Consider the following 20,262-nt stretch of genomic DNA (forward strand, 5'->3'; position numbering starts at 1 on the left):
GCCCCCCAACACCAATACCGAAGGGCCCCGGGACAAATGCCCTGCTTGTCCGCCACCCCTCCCCCCCATAGCTCGGCCCCTGACCAGCATGGCAACATGGTGTGGAATGTCCTTTACCGTTTCGAGAGTTGCTGCAATGCAGTGCTGTTTGGGTACAGCAGGTGTGGTCAACAGAGGACACTTAGTCCAATCATACAGCACACACACACAGTGGTAGTTGCTTAGAATAGCTAGTTAAGCAGTTGCTTAAAAGTTGCCCACCCAAAGACTTAGATAGCAAAATGACTTGTTCTTGGATTTTGATATTTTTACATTTCACTTCTTCCCCAGGGGGACCATGTCAGCTTCTGATTGATGTTCAAAGGGAACACTGGTGGCTATACTTCTCTAGACCAGGATGAAAGGGAATCTTGACAGACAAGACCCAACACACTGTAGAAGGAAGCTGGAGCAGCACACATGCAATTCTTTTTTTTCTTTTTAAAAATTAAAGTTATACACTTGACTAAAAAAGAAAAAAAGAATCGCATCTGTGCTGTTCCGTCTTTTCCCCTTCAGTTTAAGAACTTTTGTGCGTCTGCCGTTGATGCACTAGATGTAGATGCGTGAACAGAACACCGAAGCGTGTGAAGTTACTCCTTTGTTTATGACCCGACACATTTGAAATCAAAAGGTACAGTTAAGACATGGAGGCTTTTATTATTTGACTTTTGCTTACAGTTCACTTAAACACCCCGTCATCATCATCATCATCATCCACCCAATGCCCTTCTCAGCCACCATCACCCTGCGCGCGCACACACACACACACACACACACACACACAATCAATACCCGACACACACACGCACACATGCACTTTCACTCGGAGTGTTCAATGTAAACAATGCAGGTTGAAAGTGATAAAAAAGCAAGGTAGTAGTCCACTGTTGCTCACTCGTCCGCTCTCCATCCTCCTCTTTTCATCAATCCCTTGCACAAAGAAAGAGTAACACACACAATCATTCACGACACACACACACACACACACGGCACACACACTGTGTTATACACTAGAAATCAAGCACTTTTGCACAAAAATTGTCACCCTTCTTCTTTTTGCACACACATGCACACGAGCGTGCACACACACGCTCGTACACATGCGCGCACACACACACACACACACACACCCGAGGAGGCGGAGGAGGTCCAGTAACTTCAGAAACAAGGTGTTGTCTTTGCGTCTAGTCTTGCATGGGTTTTAGTCTTGTTTTAATGTGGTGTAGAGCAGAGCAACCCGGAGATGTCTTCACGTCATATAATTTCATATCATATCCTAATATCATGTCATCATGTCTGTATGTCTGTTAGAGGTTAACGGCGTAGGAGAGCTGGAGATTGAACAACAGGGTTTAAGTGACACATCATCATCATCATCTCTTGTGTTTCAGGGAAACCTAAGTCACACCCTCTACTTCCTGGTTCATGGGGCATGGGGAGTAAAACAATAATTACTGGGCTTGAAATGAGTGGTTTTTCGACACCAATCCAAACCTTGGACCACCACAAATCCACCAGGACTCGCCTCGTTCCCTTCCATTCATTTTTTTGCAACTTATTGCCCCATGAACCAGGAAGTAGAGGGCGTGACCTAGGGTGCCCCATTCCACCAATACAACCTCCCTGCTGAATCCTCCGGACTAAACTCCTTAGTCCATCCCCTCCTTCATGTAAAGGCCAGTTTTAATTCCCTTGTCAAGAGGGAACACCCTTCCAACCCCACACCCCAAAATCATCCCCCCTCTTCCCCCCTCCCCCTCCCCACCCCATTCCAAAATCACCCCAACACACACTTTTTTCCATTTCTTGTGGTGGTGTCCATTGTTCTTTTATATTCCATTCCATTTAAAAGCTTTCCGATTCCGAACACCACACCTGAAGCAAGTTAGTGTCAGTTTGTTTGTTCGTTCGTCTGTCTGTCTGTCCATCTGTGGGTCGATCGCCCCCGTCCACAGCACTCCACTCCACTCCACTCCACTCTCTCACACTCGTCTGCACTGTACTGTCTGCTACATTACCTTTTGGCGCGTACAAAGTACAAGGCGTTGGTTTTGGGGTAGTACTTGACGTTCTGTTTCTTGTCCATGAGCCCCCCGAATATGATGAGCTCGCCGCGGCCCTGCACCACGGTGTGCAGGCTGGTCTCGGGGGGCCCCGTCACGGCGGGCGACGAGCCCCCGCTGCCGTACACCCTCCAGGCCACCGTGGCGGCGCTCTTGGCGCGCGACACGTCCAGCACGTACATCTGCATGGGCTTGCAGTTGAGCGACTGGTAGAGCGGCTTGCCCACGTTCAGGCTCTGGGGCGGGTGGTGGCCCAGCTGCCGGCGCGCGATTGGTGGGATGGCGTGTCCGTCAGCGGAGGAGGCGGAGGCCTGGGGAGGGCTGGAGGAGGACGAGGCCGAAGCAGGGGGGAGGGGCGGGCTGGCTGACGATGCTCCTCCTCCTCCTCCTCCTCCTGACGTTGCTGAGGCCGCGGTCACCGAGGAAGAGGAGGATGCTAAGGAGACTGCAGAGGAGGAGGAAGAGAGGGCTTTGACGGCCTCCAGACCTCTGCGGAGCGCCGCGGGGGATACAGCACCAGGGGGCGTGCGGGGGGAGGCGGAGGAAAGGGGCGGTGGCGTGTGGAGCCCATTGGAGCTCAGGCCTTCTGGGATGGAGGAGGAGAGAGAGGAGGAGGAGGAAGGAGGAGGTGGAGGAGAGGAGTCCCAGCTGTAGTCCGTAGGAGGGTGATGGGGGTGATGATGGGGGTGGTGCGGGTGGGCGTGAGGCCGTGAGGGTGGGGACGCGGCCTGGGCGGGGCTGGTGCGCGGCGAGGGGGAGGAGCCGTTGAGCAGGAGGGGCGGCATGGGGGGGCTGTCGGGGCCCTGCAGCGGCGACGCCTGCTGATGCTGAAGAGGTGGCGAGGAAGACGAGGAGGACGGACTGCCCTCCCTGGCTCCGGAGCGAGGGGAGGGCCGCGGCCGCAGCGTGCCCCAGCGCCCGTTCACACAGGGGGCCTCCTCCACGGAGCCCAGCACCACGCCTGCCGCCCCGCTCCCGCTGCGCACGGGCGACTGGGAGCGCAGGGACGGGGGGTCGGGCCCCAGCGGAGCCGGGGTGGCACTGATGGGGGAAGGCCGGGAGTTGAGGCTGGGGCTCAGGGGAGCGCGGCCCGACGGGGCCTGGGAGAACACCACCACACACTGGCCCACCTGGAGAGGGGAGGAGGGGAGGGGGGAGAAGCATAGAGGATTCGTCAGGCGTCATATACAGTACACAGATGTTGAATTATTTAATTTCAAAGTGGGGAATAGATTACTCTCAGTTTCTTTTTATTCTTAAAAAAATGGGTGCAATCTATACTCCCAACATTGTCTTCTTGAGTACTGTCTTCAGAGATGCACCAAAAAGGAGAGCAGAGTTTGGATGGTAACTTGATTGTCATATGGACAGCTGTCGAATCATTTGGTTCAATGTAGGGAATATATCACACTCAGTTTCTTCTTCATGAATAAAAAGAAAAAGAGAAAAAAAAGAGTCTGTCTGAGTACTTCAGAGACACACCAAAAAGGGAGAGTGCAGAGTTTGGATGGCAACTTGATTCATTTGGTTCAGAAACAGGAAATATTTTGAACAAATCCTTTACATCATCACGCAAAACTGGTTGTGAGGCAAGGTGATGAGAGGAGAGAAGAAGAGAGGAGAGGATTTGTCCAGAGTAGAGTACTAGGATAGAGTGAAGTAAAGTGGAGCAGGCGAGGACAGCAGGGGAGAGGAGCAAATGACCAGAGGCCAGACGAGAAGAGGAGAGTAGAGGAGGAGAGGTGAAGAGGAGATAAGCGGAGAGGAGAGGAGAGGGCAAATGAAGTAACGCCCGACCGATATATCGGCCCCACCGATATATCGGGCCGACATTTAGCATTTTTGGGATATCGGTATCGGCCATACTTTCCATAAATTTCCACCGATAAGTTTGTATAACTTTCACAACCAATTTTGCAGCCGTTTCGTTCTGAATGCATCTTCTATTTTGCTCTCCCCACTTCGGGTCCATGAGAGTTCATTATTATAACATATTATTTATTATGAACAATATTTCTATATATCGGTTGCACATATCGGTTATCTGCCTCCCATTTCCATAAATATCGGTATCGGCCCTGAAAAAAACATATCGGTCGGGCCCTAAAATGAAGATTCCATCCTCACCCTGCATGCTGGATGGCACCACAGCTCTGGGGCTCCATGCTCCTCATTCTCCACCCGCAACTGCTGCCATGTCCAGGAGGGGGAGCCCATGTGCAGCAACCACGCATCCTTCAGGAGCTGTGGAGAGGGAGAGATGGAGAGGGAGGAGAGAGGGAGGGAAGGAGGGGTATGATGGATGGAGAGGGGAGAGGGGGAGAGGGGGAGAGAGGGAGAGAGAGAGAGAGAGAGAGAGAGAGAGAGAGAGAGAGAGAGAGAGAGAGAGAGAGAAAGAGAGAGAGGTATAACAGGTATAAGAGATGGGGAGAAAAAGAGTGAAAGTGGAGGGCATAGCGAGCCAGAGAGAGAGGGAGATGGGAAAGCGATGGAGAGTCAGACACACAGACAGACAGAGGTAAGTCAAAATGTACAAAATGTGCCTGCAGAGTATTTGGAGGAAAAAAGTTGGGTTTGCTCTGTCACTTTCAGTCAAGTCACTCAACTGCATCCGCCTTGAGCCTACGCTGCTCGGTTTTAAAACACAGAGTTACACCCATGGCAGAGGCATAGTTAGAATGTTATATAAACAGCTGGATGGCATCAAATCATACGGTTACACAGCTATAGGAAAAAGCCATAATGAGAGCTGCTAGCCAACATGTTGAAACAGGCAAGCAGGCGAGGCACCCCACACTGTGCAGTAATTGCCATCTTGGAGCGCTGTACACAGGAAACAGTGCAGTGTTAATCCAACACTAAGGAAGCTGAACCAAGTGTTAAATCAACAACGCTAAGGAAGCCAAACCAACAATGTTAATTAAACAACACTAGGGGAGCAGAATCAACACGGTGAGTGTTAAATTAGACTACCGGGGGGAGACGTGCGGGTGGTCTGGATTTTTCCATGTTTATGGGGAATATATGCCTAGATTAACGACTCTTATCTGAACGACCTCATGCTTAACTATGATCTATACAGGCGCACACGTACAGCAGAGTAACTTGGGTACAAGAAGGACTTCCCAGCTCAGCAGTTACACTACACACTGTGCTGATAACAAAGGGTGTTATCTACATGACCGCAGGCAAGATCAAGAGCAACTAGTGGGTCAATATGCTTTGCATACCATTGGAGAGAGGAGATGGAGAGATAACCAGGAACAGAGGGGGGTAGAGAGAGAGAGAGAGAGAGAGAGAGAGAGAGAGAGAGAGAGAGAGAGAGAGAGAGAGAGAGAGAGCAGGATGAAGGCCGAATCTATTTTTGAGTGAGGTCAGCACTCTTGAAATCCTTTCTTTCAGAATGTTTGACCACTGAGAGTGAGTGTAGTAACAGTAAGTGGATTGGGGTTAAATGCTGTGTGTAGTACGAGTCAATGGGAGTGAGTGTGGTGGGGTTGAGTGCTGTGTAATAATAATAATAATAATAATAATAATAATAATAATAATAATAAGTTTCGTTTTATATAATAGCGCCTTTCAAAACACCCAAGGACGCTTCACAGAGTGTTGTGTTGCAAAGTGTGATTGTGTGTGCGCGTCAGTGTGTGAGCATGTGTGTGAATGCGTGAAAGTGCTTGTGGAACTAGCAGCCATAAGCCTCCAGGAAGAGATATGTCTTAAGGTGTTGCTTAAACATGGCCAGTGAAGGGGCATTCTGGATGTGGTCGGGCAGATTGTTCCAAAGAATGGGAGCAGCAACATGGAAGGCTCTGTCACTGGTGGCCTTGAGCCTGTGTAGTGTGATGGGAGTGGGGTTGAACGCAGTATGAAAGTGTGTGGTGCAGTAGGCTTTGGTACTGTGTGCTACAGGTCAATAGGAGTGACTGTGGTGGGCTTAAGTGCTCTGTGATGCGGGTCAATGGGAGTGGTGTGGTAGAGTTTAGTGTTGTGCACTGTGATGGGAGTAGTGTATTGGGGCAGAGTGCGTTGTGTTAGAGTGTGTTGATTAACCAAGTGTTAAATCAACAACGCTAAGGAAGCCAAACCAACAATGTTAATTAAACAACACTAGGGGAGCAGAATCAACACGGTGAGTGTTAAATTAGACTATATTGGTGTTTGATTAACTCTAGGGTTTAGTGTCGTGCACTGTGATGGGAGTAGTGTATTGGGGCAGAGTGCGTTGTGGAAGAGTGTGGTGTGGATTGTTGGGAGTGAGTACATCACAGCACTGGGTCCACCCCAGCCTCCCAGGGTGAGTGGTGCAGTGGTGTTTAGTGCCGAGTGGTCAATGCGAGTGTGATGTGTTGTGGGTCAATGTGACTGGTGTGGTGGTGTTGTGTGTTGTGTTGCGTTGCGTTGTGGGAGTGCGTTAGCCTGGCGATGCCATCCTATGTACTTACACCCAAAGATTTTTGGCTCCGCACGCCCAACCCTCCTAGCTCGGTTCGCTCACGGTTCTGCCAATCAGCAAACACTTGAGAACGGTGACGTAGAACTAACCCGTAGAGTCCATTACTGATTAGTTTATAACTGACACTTTAGTCTTGTTATTTGTATGCTTTGGCAACACTGTATCGTAACAGTCAAGCTAATAAAGCACAATTTGAATTTAAATTTTGAATTCAGAACTCCAAATGAATTTAAATTGCAGAGTAAGATCAGACCATCTCCCACCCTCCATGAAGACAGATTCCTCTTAGCTTTTGCCAGACTGTTTGACGGCGTCAACAGTCGGCATTCGTCCAGTCTAGGAGTGAGTACTCACAGCATTAGGCCCACCGCAGCCTCCCAGGATGAGCAATGTCTCGCTGTCAATCACGATCTGCAAAGGACAAACAGAGAAGTCAGCAGGACAGTACAGATCAGAAAGTAGGACACAGGGTGGAGAGAGAGAGAGAGGGGGGGGGGTGATAGATAGAGGAGAGATAGAGAGAGAGATAGAGGGAAATAGAGGGTAGTGTCTAACTGTAGGCTGAAAACAACTACATCACAAAAACAATGCTATGATATAACACAGTCTTCTGTTAGTCTAGGATTAGGACTTAACCATTACCATTTTTGTTCTTAACGCAGTGTGAGAAACGGAGAGAATAAGGGAAGGGAAGGGAAGAGGTGAGAGAGTGATACGAAGGACTGATAGAGATGCAGTGAAGGAGTGAGAGAGAAACAGTGAGGGAGTGGTAGAAGTGTTCCAGACCTGTGATTGGCCTCCTCGGGGGTGGGGGCTCGGCCCGGTGATGGTCGGTTTGGACCAGGACCACTGCTCCAGGTCCAACACCCACACCTCATTACTCCTAAGAGGAGAGAGAGAGAGAGAGAGAGAGAGAGAGAGCGAGAGAGCGAGAGAGCGAGAGAGAGAGAGAGAGAGAGAGAGAGAGAGAGAGAGAGAGAGAGAGAGAGAGAGAGTGCAAGGCGAGAGTGCAAGGCGAGAGTGCAAGAGCGAGGAAACAGTTAAGAGGGAGAAAGGGGGGGGATACAGAGGAGGAGGAAGAGAGGAAGAGTGAGAGAGAGAGAGATGGAGGGAACGAGAGAAGTAGAGAAAGAGAAAAAGAGATGGGGACAGAGAGAGAGGGATGGAGGGGGGAGAAAGAAAGAGAAGGAAAAATGGAGAAAACAAGCAGCGTAGAGAATGTGTTAATCAGAGGCAATGGAAACATTGACACAACGCCTGGCACATGTTGAGGCAGAGAATGTTGCAAGAGAAGGTCATAATTAGAATATTATATAATTCATACTGCATATTTTCACAGTAATATATCAAATTAAATGCAGGCCTTTGGGTGTGTGGGTGTGTGCGTGTGTGCGTGTGTGTGTGTGTGTGTGTGTGTGTGTGTGTGTGTGTGTGTGTGTGTGTGTGTGTGTGTGTGTGTGTGTGTGTGTGTGTGTGTGTGTGTGTGTGTGGTCTTGGATACTGGCAAAATGAAGGCACTGCAAACACTGCAGATGACTTAAGAGACAACAGACTAGAGCAACATCAATAAACGGATTCCCATCCAACTTTATAATGCGCATTTTGAGAATATGAATTGGAAATGCTGGCCATCTGGGAATGCTTATGCAGCACTATACGAGCACACTCACTGGTAAACAACACATAATGTTATGTTTCCAAGAATATAAAAACATGTAGAAATGCCCATCTTCTTTGAGAATGTGAATTAAATGCCCTTCTGAGAATGTGAATTAAGACACAACAAGGCTGGACCTGTTTGATGACGCTCACACAAAGACTACTTGTTATGCAATACCTGTAAAAGTATAGTCACTGGTAGGGGTGTAAATCACAGCGTCCATGACGATGCGATTCTATATCGATTTCTTAAGGCAGCAATTTGATTATTTTTGATACCTATGCCCCACAATACGATTTGATTAGATCGTCGGCAGTACGATCAATGCATCGATACATATTATTTATTACTTACACTCCTAGTTGCTGGTAATCACTCTTTTGTGTGAAATAACAAAGAATGCAAAGAATTCATCCTATACCACACATGTGCAACGCTGATGCATATACTTCAAGTTTACTGGAAATTCAGGTTGTGCTGCAAGTGGTACCGTATGTGTCTATTAGCCCACACGTTCCAACACTACATGCTCCAGGGTCTTCTGTGGCTTTACACACACTCGCTGGAACACGCCAAACCAGACCACAACTATGTATGCAATGTGTGAGTGCGCTTTAGAAAGTAGGCCAGCGGCAGGCTAATGAGTCTGGAGTGTAGTGTGGTGGGTGGGAGAGTGAATGACTAATGATCCCCTGTATCCTTCCTCATCTATAGCTTATACCAGTGCTTCCCAACCAGGGGTACGCGGACCACACAAGGTACAGGATCACACTGCAAGGGGTACGTGGAAAAATGTAGTAATAACAAATGCATGGAGCATAGTCACACATTGTTAGAGGATGTAGAACACTAAAGAGTGGTGCTCCTAGCCAGGCCACGCCCTCCTAGTGAGACAACACCTTCAGCGTTGCTACTAGTCAGGTCAAGAGCAATGCAAGTACTTTCTGAGCTCCCGAAAAATCGGAAACTCCTCCCTCTTTGTCGGGAAGCAAGCAACCATTACCAACCATGCCGTTTGGGAAATATTAATTGTTATGCTCTTGGCCAGACCAAGTCTCGAAGAGATTTGAAAATCGATGATAATCAGGCTAGGGTGCTCATGGTAGAACACAGAATTGCTAAGTTAGTAGGTACACAACACAAAAAAGCTTGGGAAACAAACACTAGCTTATACTGTGGTGCCTTTGAAGAAGGCAACCAGCTCCACACTGCACCAGAGACTGTGTGGTGGGAGGGAGAGAGAGTGACAACCAGCATCTGCAACCGGCACCACATTGCACCAAGGACTGTACCCTGCAGCTAAAGAACTAAACCATTCGGGAGGCGAGTCAGTGTCAGCTGAGTGAAATGCTTTGTACATTTTTAAAAAAAAAACTTAAAACCTTTCAGTTCAGAGGATGATGATTAAAGCTACTGATGCAACAACATCCGTGAATTGCATTTTATTTACGTTAGCCATCTACAATGTCATTACCCATTTACAACTAACTAAGTTGCTATCTACCTTGCAACTAGCCCGATTGTCATAGACTTTCAAATCTCTTTGAAAACTTGGTCTGACCAAGAGCATAACAATGAACATTTCCCATATAGTAATAAGCAGGTAATGTATTGGAACTTGGACAGATGAATACGTTATGTCATCTACTGTATGGAAACTCAAGACAGACGGATATGTGACATACAGCACATCTACCAAGATTATCATGTCTATTAACCCATTTTGTCCTAAGCCCTTTTTGGGAAAGGGTGCCTTCTTCCTATTAAATCCTAAATACCTCAGCCTCCGAAGGACATACAAACATGAAATGAGTTACATTTGAAAGCTAAGACCCTCCCCTTGCATTGTAATGTGTTCATTCAGCTCTAACATACCCACATAGTAAATAAAACAGCTAAAAATCTCAAAATCCTGAAAAACCTGTACATGTGTCTCCAGGACACAGTGGGTTAATGTGAACAGACTTGGCATCATACGTACATCTGTCGCGCCCCTAGAGAGCCTCCGAACACCACCATGGTGCTGCCGATGACGGAGGCGGAGTGCCCAGCCATGGGAGGGGGCCCGTGGGTCGTCACGATGCAGTTCCACCTGGACAGGTAGGGGTGGGGGAGAACAAACAGTCAACACGAGACAGAACAGTTGAAGGAGACAGAACAGTTAACATCAATGGACTCATCAATGTATGAGAGAGAGAAAACGTTATGTTGCAAGAAAATATACTTATTTTACCAAAAAGAAACAATTCTGAGAGTTTTTGCCAGTTAAGATCAGCTGATTCAAAGAATTGGCTGGGGCAAACACAAGCCAGGACTTATACTTTCTGTATCCGGCATGTCGTAAGTACTGCACTTCTTCCCCTATGTGCTTTTTACACAATATCAAATGTACTGTATGCCATGCCCTTTGAGGCTATTCGTTGCCAAGTTGGGACTAACCAGTTTTTGGAGGGCGAGTATGTGTGGATCTCGTCGAAGAACCTCTCCGGCTGGTGTAGGGGGTAGGGGCTGGGTCGCGTCCAGCCTCCAAACAGCACCAGCAGGTCCTTGTACATCACCAGCGTGGCGCCCGCCTTGGGTGACGGGTACGACCCTGCAGACGACAGAAATACATATATTTATATTTTTAATCATTATGTATACCTGAAATGTGCAAAACTACTATTTACTATTATTGCAACGCAAATACCCCCTCCTTCCCTACACCTGATTAGAAAAAAAAAATTGGATGGGGGTCGGGTTTTGGTTCCAGTTCGAGGTTGTTTGCCGGGCCTTCCCTGCCTCTCTCTCTCTCCACTCATTTCCTGCCTGTCTAACTGTCCTACTAGATAGCAGGGGTGTAAAATCCCCAAAAGTAAAAACTATGGCCCACTTTGGAAAAAAAAAATGTGTGGGGGCTGTCCTGTCGCCTCGGCTTGAAGTGTTCCTGACGCATGGCAAAAAGTGTTTCTGGTTGTTCCCCGTTTGATGAAATGAGCAAAAAAAAAACCCTACTTTCCTTTTCTTGATAAAGACATGCATTAGCCCTGCCTATGAGGTGGAGATGCATGCAGTGGATAAGATGCACTAAGCCAGTGGTCCAACCTTTTTTTTTTGTGGAACAAACGCCCGCTTCACCTGCCAACACCCCCCCTTAGTATAACCATACCTACAATTATCCACAAAATGCATAAAAGCATAGATGTGAAATCACATCTGATATATTTTTTGTGGGTGGACAGCTGAATCTATATCTACTATTTCTACTCACCAAATCATTCTGCATGCACCTCCTGAATTCCTGGCACATAAGCAAATCAGGTAGCACAGGCACACGGGGACTATTCCACCCCATGGGCCGATACTAAGAAACTGATTCGGTAGTGTTAGGAATGGCTGTTGTTCCGATAAATTAATCTTTTGGTGCTCCGCCTTTTGTTGATGTATTCCCCTTTAACAGAGCCTGGTTGGAGAGGAGGAGGTCGGAGGGCCAGCTGGCTGATTACAACCCGAATAAGTGGGCTGGCCGTTCCTGGTGTCACTCTCTCTCTCTCGGCACGCCACGCTGGTCAATCACCGGAGCGCTTGTGTTACATGCCAAAACTTGTTTAAAAATAAATATATAATGTCAATGACGCTGCGGTGTGGTTTATGTTAGGGTCGCCTCAAGCCAGGCGGTCCTAACAGTAGTAAACCAGGCTTAGTTAACCATGAAGTCGTAAACCTGCTAATATATGTGCCTGCAGGCATCATTTAATAAAGAAAATTTTAACTCCAGGCTCTTCTATTAGATGATTTAACTCTACCACAAGGTTAACTTAACCTCATTTACTACTGAACCAGCTTCTTAGTTTAGGCCCCAGGTGATCAAATACTTGCTTTTTTTTTGCCCTAGTGTGGGTCACGGCGTCAAAGAGCCAAAAGCAAAGCGGCACCCACTGACCGTCATCCCACATGACAGTCTGTTTTGACACCTACAAAAAGCGACATCTGCTATGTCAACCAGACACAAAGCTTCTGTTGTGAAAAATAAACAAATAAAGAGCTCCCTTTCCGCCCTCATGTAGACAGACAAGTCCTGCAACCAAAACAACTCTTGACGCCGGGGACACATGCAAGTGAACTTTGCAAAGCAAAGCGAAATTCGCCATTAATTCCAATGAGGCGCATGTGGGGCAAAGGCAAGCGAACAGGAGCGAAGTGAAGCAGAAATATTTGGTCAAGTTTAATATTACGAAAACGAGGAGCTATTTTCGCCTGCGGCAGTAAGTCAAATCAACAGCCGAAATGTTTAAATCGATTTGATTGTTGATTCATTGTCAACCTGTTTCCTGTTGCGCGTATCAGAATTGAACACTGAATTCCGCCTCGCTTCGCTCCTTTTGCCTCCATGGTGTATCTCTGTCTGGCGTAAGTCTAACCAAAGATTCTCTATTCTAAGATGCATTTAGAACGTCTCTGGTCTAACCACAAGACAGCGATGCGTGGCGTGGGTTTAGAGTGAGGACACCGACAGCACTTATGTCTTTAAACACACTTCTCTTCATGCTCCAATACTAAATGCATACATCTCATGAGGACCCATTGCCACACTTCTCTTTATGATCCAATACATCTCTTAAGGAGCCATTACCACACATCTCCTTCTTTACGATCGCCTGGGCTTGCCTATTGCCATCCTTATTCAAGACTTCAGCAAATGCTGAACACAACAAATACTAAACAGCCACACAAGAATTTACCAGCCCTCAGATGACATAATCTCTCCTGCTTCCCAAATGTATTTCCAATGGAACAGTAAAATCAGAAATTTGAGAAATTCAAGGAAAGAAATTCAATTCAGCCAGTTGCCTTGCATTTATCCAAGCCGATTTCTCAAGTGTCACACTAAGGTTTGGTCGTGTCACATTTCAATTGAGGTAGCTCCATTGCCGTACCAAAGGCCAGGAGGCACAATTTCTCAAGTGCTCCGGCTCCTCCTATGTACATTACATTGTAATGGCTATATGGTGATGACCTAAAAAGATGACTGCAGCGATGGGAAGTATATTTCTCCTGCCCGGTGGCAATCCAGGGCCTCCTCTGACTGGTAGAACAGGCTGTTGTAGCAGTGAGATCCCTGGTTTTCGTAGCCCAGGCTTGAGTACCAGCTGGGCAGATCTACTTCCATTCACTATATAGGATGAGTATGTGGAAACACGTCACACTAACTGAGGCCAGAGGTGTCCATTCCTAGCGACAAAAGTGGTAATATGCTGAGCATTTACATCAGGGCTTGACACTAGCACCTGCCAACCGGCCAAATGCTGGTAAAACTTAGCTGTGGGTGGTAGCAATTTCAGTGCCACTAGCCAATTTGGCAGGTAGCTTATTTCTTGGTATGACAAATCAGAATAGCGTACGGTATGTTCTGCACTTTATGTGTATCAATTGTTTGTATTCAAGTTCAAGAAAAAGCTCAGTTACTCAGTTTCTATTTGCTTGTTTTATTTCCATGTGGAAACCCATGCACTCATCTTCTTGCTTTAAACACCTCATCTTCTGAGGTAAGATGTACAGCATCATGAAAAAAAAAGAATTGTGGCTAGTAGGATAGCTGGATGGCTATAGACTCCGGAAAACCACTAGCCACAGTGGCCGGGAAGCGAAAACGTTAGTGTCAAGCCCTGATCTACATATACGTGGTGATGTGTGGTACCTGAGGCCAGGTACGAATACTAGGTGGTATACGTTGCGTACCTGAGGCCAGGGGTCGTATCCACTCCTTGCTGTTGAGGTCGAGTCTCCAGAGGTCGTTGAAGGCCGCGTTGCAGCTGCTCTGGGTACAGCCCCCGAACACGTACATGGACTGGTTGGAATCATAGTAGCACGCACCTACACAACACACACACACATTATTATTACACCTGCACCACAATACACACATCATCATTACATTAGTATTACATGCACCAACTGCACAAACTGACACACATTCAGCACTTTTCAAGGCCTCTCAGCCAGATGATGTCAACCAGACAATACCTAAATGCTTTTCAAGGCAAGTCTATTGAATGCGAACAGGACTAGTTGACTCGACTGACAGAAATGACAGTTCAAGTGCCTCACTGCCTCTTCACATAACTTTATCCTTTCTGTCTGAAAACTATATAATCTAAACAATAATGAATCGAATCCTCTGACAAGCTTACATCTTAGTCATTGGGTGCCTTCGTAGGCGTCATGTTAGTTTTCAAGACCATCTCATTATGACAACAATAAAATTGCCCCCTGGAAGCAACAATGTGTAAGGTCTTGTGTGATCATAACAACAAGGGAACTGGTGGGACGGCTAGATAAGGGTTGACCTGAATGCCACGCATCAGAAATTACAACACTGTTTTGTACATAGGCTTGCTACCATGCCAGAACAAAGCTGTTTTGAAGTGCACAAGCGTTTTACCATGCAAGAGCAACACTGTTTTGAAGTGCATAGGGTTGCTAACATTTGACTGACTTTGACTGATAGTCCATGTCAACTACAATCAAAACTAACTTACCAATTGAAAGATTGTAAATGTGATAGATAAAAATGAGATAAGTTATACATTATATATAAGTTAGTGCACATTTACTAGCCTGACAGGCCAGACCATTGATTTTTAATTACTTCGTAGTTCACGAACGGTCTGATTACGCTTCTCTGGGGAGGGTTTAGTCGTCCACCAGATGGCCGGCCAATAGCGAATGCACTTGGGCACATAATAACATACGTCATGAACGTCAACTACCAGCGATTGTTCCACTCATTTCAAACCAGATCTGAGCTCACTCCTCCCACCCAAGCACTCCAGGGCATTGAGGATCCAGACGAAAAATTAATGACCAAGAAATGAATGTGGTCTGGTAAAACCAGGCTACACTTTTACTAACTTAATAATACTTCTGTGGAATAAGTTATTGTTTTGAAAGAACTCGGTCACGGCACAATAATGCGAGCACTTTTGCTACTACCTACTCCTTCACCTTTATCCAAAATTCTTGGAAGTCTAATCTGCACTGTATGTTAGGTTACAGAAATAGCGCAAACCATTACCCCAATTAAATCAGAAAATATTAACACCATGCTCTAGAAAATGAGTTCCGGTGTAGTGAACTTCAGCGGGAACAAACCTAACACATCTTCTCCTCAACTACAGCAGCTACACTAGAGACCGACTGAGAGGAAGGGGTCACAGTGATGAGGTGTGACATGGCATGACAAAGGAGGGCTCATTCACACAGGCCTGTCTCCGGCTCAATTAGCTCTGATTGCTGGCTGGCAGCCTGGTGTAAATGCTGCTGCTAGATCAGTGGTTCTCAACCTCTTTTAACAAACGCCCCCTGACCACATCATAAGCCAGCCAACACCCCCTGCCCAATGCATGGGTTCTCAAAGTTTGTTTTCCCCTGGCTGCGCACAACTCAACCTCGGATTGTTGGAAATCGCTAATCAAAAAATTAGCCCACGTGGTTGGTTGCCAGTGTCTTGCCTCTCCTCACAACACCGTGTTTATAAACAAAACAAAAAAACATGCATACGCACCTAACATCATTGTGACAAAGAAACCAGCACAGCCTAACAACAACGATCTTTTTGGACATGCTTCTGTGCCTTTGATATACTATTTAGATTCAAACATTACAGTTTAAAACGCTTTAAACCATTGTTAGGCTACATTATATTTTGTTTTCAAATGAAATTAAATCTACTATAATGTAGCTCCATCATTCTATCTCCTTCCCAAAACAGCCCACTAATGCTCCCTGTGTGGCTGTGGAGCCTGGCGAGAAACACTAGGCTAGATGGTGCATTGGTGCTGCCTAGATGCATTGATCTGGCTATTTCTGAAGCACAGCCTAAGCAGTAAACTGGTGTTGTCGTTCTCAGATGGGTGCCAATGCGATGGGTGGGTGGGGGTGGGGGGCAATAAAGAAGAGCTTCTTCTCACGAAAACAAGATGTGGTCTTAAAGCTACTGTATATTCTTGCCTCCTTCAATACGGGATTTCACTTTGAAAGATAATCTTACTGAAGTGAGCACATTCTTCTTACAGTAACATCTTTTATGAATGTCTAATATGCGAGACTAAACAGGCACAAATTTCCACTAACAAATAGTTCAGTACTGATTTCACTGCAAATTTTACTTTTAGTAATTCTATGCATGTGACAAATGAAACCGCCTTGCATCCTTGTCGTTATTAAGATGAGGAATGCATAAGGATGAAAGATTTGTGAGTTTATTTCCAGAGGGATGCCCTAAGAAGTTATCTGCAGCATCCAAAGGACTACTTCTGAAAATCCATGGATGTGAATGGCGGGAAAAACTCCCGCAGTCAAGAGACACAAACAAACGGTTCCAACACACAATTGACACACACACATGGTTCGGACAGATAGTATAGACACACACAACCAAAGTTCCACAGACAGTTCCCACAGGAAGTAATCAAACAAGGACACGGAGGGAATGGAGGGTTACATCGTAGGCAGCAAGTAACCTCAGCAAATGTTATGCCACAGGTAAATGTTTTAGAGTCTGAGTCACTCTGATGTGAATGACGGCGGCAGGGGGCGGAATCCCAGACAGTGACATGACCACTGACAGTTCCCACACACAGTTCTGTTCCCATAGACTGTAAAGAGACAAACACAGTTCTGTTCCCACAGACAGCAGAGAGACACACAGAGACGATTCCCAGAGGGAGGGGGTAACTTACTGTGTGAGAAGCGCTGGGTGATGGGTGTCCCGGGGTACGGGTAGGTGCGACTCTCCCACTGGATGTTTCCCTCCTGAACTGCCCTCAGGAAACCATGGTAACACTGGTGCGCCACACCTGGGGAGTGTTGGGACTAGGGTGTGAATGCGTGCAAAACAATCCTTTGCCTGTCACTTACACCCACTTAACAAACCGGGCCAAGGAGCGAAGCGAAGTCTAAACTGAAGCTTTTATCTCGGCTAGTAAACTGAAGACATTTTACAACAAAGTACAAGAATCAAAACTGAGCAGATTGAGTGCTGTGACACATGACTTTAAAGTTATGACTTCCGTCTATGGACTTAAAAAAATTATTTTCATTAATTGGCTGCTCTGTTGCGCTGATGGTATGTTTAGTTTGATCAGAATCAGTTGGCTCGGAAAATGGTTTGACCAAATATGTGGCAAGCAATTTCTCTTTCCAAAGCCAGGATCTTCACCTCTGATGAGTAACAGGCAGTATAGACACAGCCACGTGACGTTTGTTAATATTCTCATTCATTCAGGTCAAATTGGTCATAAGAGTCATCTTGTAGGCAAATGGACTTCAGGTTGACTGACAAGCAAAAACCCATCAAGTGTGCCTCCACTTCAAATGCTCTGACCTTTGGAGAGACAGGCAGGCTAGAGACAGAAAAAAAACACTTCCACAGAACACATCTTCACTTCAAGTGTGCACTGACCTTTGATGGGGGCAAGATACCACTGCTTGTTTGATAACATTAAGTGGGCTACAGACTTCTAAGCGCACTGCAACCAACCATAGGTCACTCATTCATCATGCACACACTTCCACATAATATTTTGTCGTCTTCTCAACACAAGCCCACTGACCTTTGAGGTGGTGAGTGATACCACATCAGTGAACTACAGATGTAAACCGCATATAGATTTCACAGGCACTGCAATTGTAGGTTACAGGCGTCATAAACCCTGCACTTCACAAGAGCACTGACCTTAGGTGAAGGAATACAATTGTTTGAAATCCAGTTGCTGGCCAGCTAGACACAAAACACTTTCCGTAGAACATGTCTTCAAGTGCACAAAGAACAACTGCAAGTGTACTGACCTTTGCTGAGGTGTGATACCACTGCTTGATTGATAATAATAAATAGGCTACAGACTTTTTTAAAGAGCACTGCAACCGTAAGTCACTCAGTCATCAATTATAAACACTTCCACATGATGTCTCGTGACGTCTTCTTCACAACAACACAAGCCCACTGACCTTTGATTAGACGATACCACTGCTTGCAGACGAGCGCGGCCGTCTTGTGCTCCTGGTACGGCGAGAGGAATGAGAGGATGTACTCCAGAACCTCCTCAGGTAGCTCTACCATGGCCCTCTGGCTCAGGCCTCCATAGCCATCCTCGTAGGCATCCTCCTCCTCGTCGTGGGTCATGGTCTGGCCGTTCTGCTCCTCTGTCTGGGTGCTGCTGCCGCTGGTGACGACGCTGTTCACCCCCTCTCTCCCCACCGCTGATGTTCCCGTCGCCACCCCTACCCCCGCCGCCCCCCCAGACACCTCCTTCATGCTCACGCTGGTGTCTGCTGCTGGCCCCGCCCCACCCTCCTCGCTCGTATCCATGGCAACCAGGCAGCCATCCTCGCTTTCTAAGGAGCGGGACATCGCTGCTGCCTGACAAGGTGGGAGAGGAGAGAAGGAAACACAGGAGGGAGACGTGTCACGGACCTTTCTCACATTGACCATCTGCTGCGGATGAGATTGACATAGTCATCATCAATCAGGGTTAATGTGCGGTGTTAAATCTTTAGGCTATCTAACAGACTGAACGAGTGATAACTAAATCAAATCAACATATAGATTATTTTCCTGCTTTCACTCAGACTCAATCAAGGGCCCTACAGCTATAGTATGCAACAGTGATCACAGCGTTCATGTTTTTAGACAGCAATTTGTGTCGTTGAAATGGATCCATGGCCTAGGACAAATGGCCAAAAAGGTGCTTTGGGACCCATTTCACCATCAGCATAAGGAGGGGAACTGCAGCCCGAAAAAAGAGAGAAGCCTGCTCTATTGAAACGTGAACACCTAGCCAATATAAATATGATATGACACTGATGTGAAACCGTCACAGCAGACCAAGAATCAGCCCATAGCTATGTGTTGCGCAATTCTATAACCGCACAGATTTTGTCAGCGAAAAAAAGAAGCATGTCAGAATACAAGAATAATATATGATCGTTTGATAATATAAAACTGCCATTCGTATCTGACTAGTCAACCAACTAAGCCAACTATGCAGGATGAGGTGTGGTGAATCTAGCATTGCGTTCCTGATACCGAACTGCTGCATGAAACACACACCCATTCACTGATATATTTACTAGTTTAAAACAATGCCAGTTATTTCAGTTTAGCCCTCGAAGTAGGTTGAGTACATAACTAGTTATTTAGCTAACCAATTCAGCTAATGTTAGCCAGCTAATGATAGCTGGGCCAGGGAGTGTACATTTTTTCAAGACTTTCTGCTGTCGTTATGTGAAGATACTGTTTCAGCCAGCTCATGTTGAGACGATATCTAATTACTGATGTCACATATTGAAGGTGTGTGAGACGATAAACATACACCGAGGTTTGGGGCGTCCATCCTTAGCTTCCCCATCATAAATCTACCGGTTAAATAGAAGGCCGAAAGCTAGCTTGTTAGGGCTGAGCTGTGCGTTAGCTAGCATGCTGCACAGGCTAACGGGGCTTACTTATCATGATATACACCTATTTCTTCACACCCAGCTCATATATTGCTGATAATTGTACTTATTGTACTTACCACTGTATTACTATCTACCCCTCCTCCTGTTTCCGTGTGCGACCCGTTCTATGGCAGTTCCCTTTATCAGCTCCTGTAGTAAATCACCAGTCTCAAAACAGTCGCCATCTTCCCCACTGGCAGCAGCTTCCGCTAGAACGCGGGAGCGCGCACGCAAGTTGCAACAGCTAGAACTAGGCCCGTGATGAAAAGATGTTGACAACAATGGCCATTAAAAAAACACACCGAAATAGGCACACCTTACACAGAATAACTACATCAATGTGTAGAGCTATGCATTTTAATTCAAAAGAAGTTCTGTGATTCTCCAGTAGTCTATGGGACCTGACCCAGGCCAAGCCATCGACCAAATGCTGGAATGATGCAAATGATATCAAGTCAAGTTGGCTTTATTGTCTTTACATGCACTGGCCATACAAAAAGATTGAAATTACGTTTCTTACTTCCCCTGTAGACATAGACATAGACATAGGCCTAGACTATAATAGG

General features: G+C 46.5%; 1 protein-coding gene across 1 annotated transcript; it reads right to left on the minus strand.

The window, feature by feature from the left end:
* Positions 1-674: 674 nt before the first annotated feature.
* Positions 675-19,933, minus strand: fbxo42 (F-box protein 42). The gene is made up of 10 exons (XM_063215032.1): positions 19,774-19,933; positions 18,209-18,620; positions 16,942-17,058; positions 13,940-14,074; positions 10,661-10,814; positions 10,203-10,313; positions 7,348-7,444; positions 6,916-6,972; positions 4,233-4,349; positions 675-3,235 (listed from the first exon to the last, which is right to left on the minus strand). The coding sequence occupies exons 2-10, from the start codon at positions 18,609-18,611 to the stop codon at positions 2,057-2,059; spliced, it is 2,370 nt and encodes a 789-aa protein (XP_063071102.1). The 5' UTR covers positions 18,612-18,620; positions 19,774-19,933; the 3' UTR covers positions 675-2,056.
* Positions 19,934-20,262: the final 329 nt, after the last annotated feature.

Source organism: Engraulis encrasicolus, chromosome 14 (genome assembly GCF_034702125.1).
Source record: "Engraulis encrasicolus isolate BLACKSEA-1 chromosome 14, IST_EnEncr_1.0, whole genome shotgun sequence".
Lineage (NCBI taxonomy): Eukaryota > Metazoa > Chordata > Actinopteri > Clupeiformes > Engraulidae > Engraulis > Engraulis encrasicolus.

Coding starts and splice junctions, on each gene's coding strand:
- fbxo42 (XM_063215032.1), bottom strand. CDS start 18,611: ATGTCCCGCTCCTTAGAAAGCGAGGATGGCTGCCTGGTTGCCATGGAT. Junction 17,059..18,208: donor GTGGTATCGTCTAATCAAAG/GTCAGTGGGCTT, acceptor AACACTCCCCAG/GTGTGGCGCACCAGTGTTAC. Junction 10,815..13,939: donor GATACGACCCCTGGCCTCAG/GTACGCAACGTA, acceptor TGTCGTCTGCAG/GGTCGTACCCGTCACCCAAG.